This window comes from Oreochromis aureus, linkage group 7, assembly GCF_013358895.1.
Source record: "Oreochromis aureus strain Israel breed Guangdong linkage group 7, ZZ_aureus, whole genome shotgun sequence".
NCBI classification, from domain to species: Eukaryota; Metazoa; Chordata; class Actinopteri; order Cichliformes; family Cichlidae; genus Oreochromis; species Oreochromis aureus.
The window spans coordinates 37,051,161-37,054,112 of NC_052948.1; the positions used below are offsets into that span (position 1 = coordinate 37,051,161).

Genomic DNA, 2,952 nt, shown 5'->3' on the forward strand with positions numbered 1-2,952 from the left:
GCTATAATTTTAAATCTGAACTGTAAAAAGGAGAGATCATTTAAAAGGTTACATTTGTATTGATGGAGCTGAAATCATTCTCTAGTTCACCTTCACCATTAAACACACTTAAAGTTTGGCCATTACAAAAGAATTCCATAAAAGGAAAACTTTGAGACCGCCTTTCACATATCAGTTCTTAAGGGGCAGGATATAAAGAAAGCAGCTTGACTTCATTGGCTAAACTATACCCACATGTAAGCATGGTGTCATAGACAGTGCCGCCTTACTCTCAAACTTGTCAGTGAAGCTCCAGAGACAGCACTAACAGACTGCAACTGAGGTGCTCCCGTGCTCTTTCTAAGTGGCGGATTTGATTGAGCATATGGTTACTGTTATAACCTGTAAGTATATTTTGCATTTAAAAATTTGAATCACTTTGCATTTTATTCATTTATTTGTCACGTCATGTTTATAGTTAATTCATTGACTGTTGGGTTTACTAAGATGTTTTATTTGTTATATTTCCTCTTTTGCATTTATAGATTGCACTGAGTTTACTGCAGCTTTCAAGAAAAGACAAAAGACTTCCAGTGTCACATTTACAGCCTGAAAATGAGCTGTACAAGGTACGTTACTGTTATATATTTAACCATGTGGTAACTGTATTAACATCAGAATTCACAAAATATTTTTTATGTTGAAATATAGGATAAAATATATCTATAATTTCATTTATCTATATAAAAATAGATCTGATTTTAAACCTATGACTTTTTTTTTCCTTAGAGTTCTTCATGCCTTTAGTCATCCCCAGCACGCTGTGAATCCAGTTGAAATGGCTAAGTGTCTGAGCCTCAGGCAGGAGCAACAACTTTATGAACTGTTTTCCATGTCGCACCTGAAATCCACAAAGCCTCCTTGTAAGCATACTGACTATCCAGTGAAGACCACTTATCCGTTATCACACCCATCCTTGCCTTCCACTTCATCTTTACCATCACAATTGTTGCCCTCCCCTCATTCACCACCAGAAAATACTCGGAGCTGTTTACGCAAGCACATCAGCAGAGAAATCAAGAAGCAAGTTGTGTTTGCAGATGCCAAAGGATTTGCACTTACTGCTGTGCGTATGTTTATTCCTGAACCTTTGTCTCCCACTTCTACCCTGGTGATGAGACCCTCTCCAGCCAAACTGGAAGGCCAGCAGTCAACCTCAGATAAACTGAATCCCTACAAGTTGCGGTTGGGTTTCCCTCAGCCGGCCCAGGACCAGAAAGCCTTTCTTGCACGTTTGCAAGATATGAAAGTACAGCTGGAAAGCTGCAACATTTCTGAGTACGCCTTAAGTGGTAAAGTGTTTGTTGCCCATGTTGCTACTGAAAAGGATGTGTGCATAAGGGTGACCTTTGACTCCTGGCGCAGCCATCGTGACATTCCTTGCACATTCTTGTGGCAACATCGCTGTGGGGGGTCTGATGTGGATGTTTTTGGCTTCAACTTAAGCTTAACTCACAACATGGATCCAAGGGAGCGAATTGAGTTTTGTGTGTCTTTCAGACCAGGGCCTTGTGCTACACTACACTGGGACAACAACGGGGGGCAAAATTACAGAGTTTGGATGGAAAAAGAAAGATCAAATGTCAACCAAGGCAACACTAATCGTTCTTACCCCACATTTTCAAAGCACAGGTCACTGTCGTGGCCTTTACAGAAGTCGATCAGTGTGCAGAACTACCCTGATCTACAGTATATTCAGAAGACTCAGGGAAGACTGGAAAACGGGTCCAAATTGAAATCACCCAATACCCTCTTCACAGACTTGAGAAATATTATTTTAACTTAAAATATTTAAGAAACAGTGGCTTTAGGGAGGGGTACATGCTTATGAAATCTACTGTGCTGTATATGTCTGCGCAGATTCCCAGTCATCCAGGACATGGTGGTCTAAGAAGCTTGCAAAGAAAGCGACTGGACTTCTTTAAGTTTTGTGAAGACATTTTCATCAAGAGACTTCTTCAATTCTGAAACTAAATGGTGGAGAGTTACTTAAACCTAGTGGAGGTTTTCAGTGGACAGTGCTGGTTGATCTGTAATATACCCTTGAAACAATTCAAACATAATGCACCTCCACCTCCTAAGCTTAACTTCCCTTTTGAAATGTGAAAACTTGTCTTACTTGATATTTTGATTAAAATTATTTTAAAATATAGTTTGTCTTTTTGTCCATCTCCTTGGCAAGGTAAACTGTGCAATATTGCATAGCTGCATGTTGTAGCGTGACATAACATCACTGGGGAAAAAGCAAAAAACACGAGACCTTAATTTGCTTAAGAGAAAAAACATATATCAGCAGATAAAGGTAATTATTCCAAAAATCTTTTGTAATGACAGCTAACACAATGAATGAACTTGTATATTCACACAGACATTATTCCTCTGGCCTCAGTTCTGGCTCTGGTGTGTGTTTCACTCTTGTGCGTCATACATACCAGAAAGAATAAATTGACAAAACAAAACAGATCTTCTGGGCGAGGTTGCAGACAAGCTTTGAATGGGGCGTTGTGTTCAAACACACCCTAACACTTACCTGCTCTAAATGGTTGAGTAACACCCTGGGAACTGTTACATCTTGTCATGCACATGACTGGAGTGGCAAACACCATGTAACCATGGCAGCATAAGGGACAGCATGTACTTTGGATAGTGCATGAGTTTGTGTTTACAGTACATACAAGGGTGGAGTCATTATTAGATATTGAAACCACTGGGAGGATGTTATTGTTGCTTTTGTTCTGTTTATTCTAGTCTTTAGGCTGGTTTCTTTGTCCTACTCTTTCATTTCACACAGGACAGCTCCCAGAAAAAAACACTTTTTGAAACTGTCACAGCTAAACGGTATCAGCTGGGGTGTTGCATGTGGGGCATTCACAGATGAAGCAGGTTTTCACACCTTGTAGCCTTAAGCACCTA

General features: G+C 39.9%; 1 protein-coding gene across 1 annotated transcript; it reads left to right on the forward strand.

The window, feature by feature from the left end:
* The first annotated feature begins 229 nt into the window (after nt 1-229).
* On the forward strand, nt 230-2,191 carry si:dkey-242g16.2 (uncharacterized protein LOC336380 homolog). Its single transcript, XM_031756544.2, has 3 exons — nt 230-383; nt 525-608; nt 769-2,191. Exons 2-3 carry the CDS (start codon nt 595-597, stop codon nt 1,823-1,825), a joined length of 1,071 nt encoding a protein of 356 aa, XP_031612404.1. The 5' UTR covers nt 230-383; nt 525-594; the 3' UTR covers nt 1,826-2,191.
* Nucleotides 2,192-2,952: the final 761 nt, after the last annotated feature.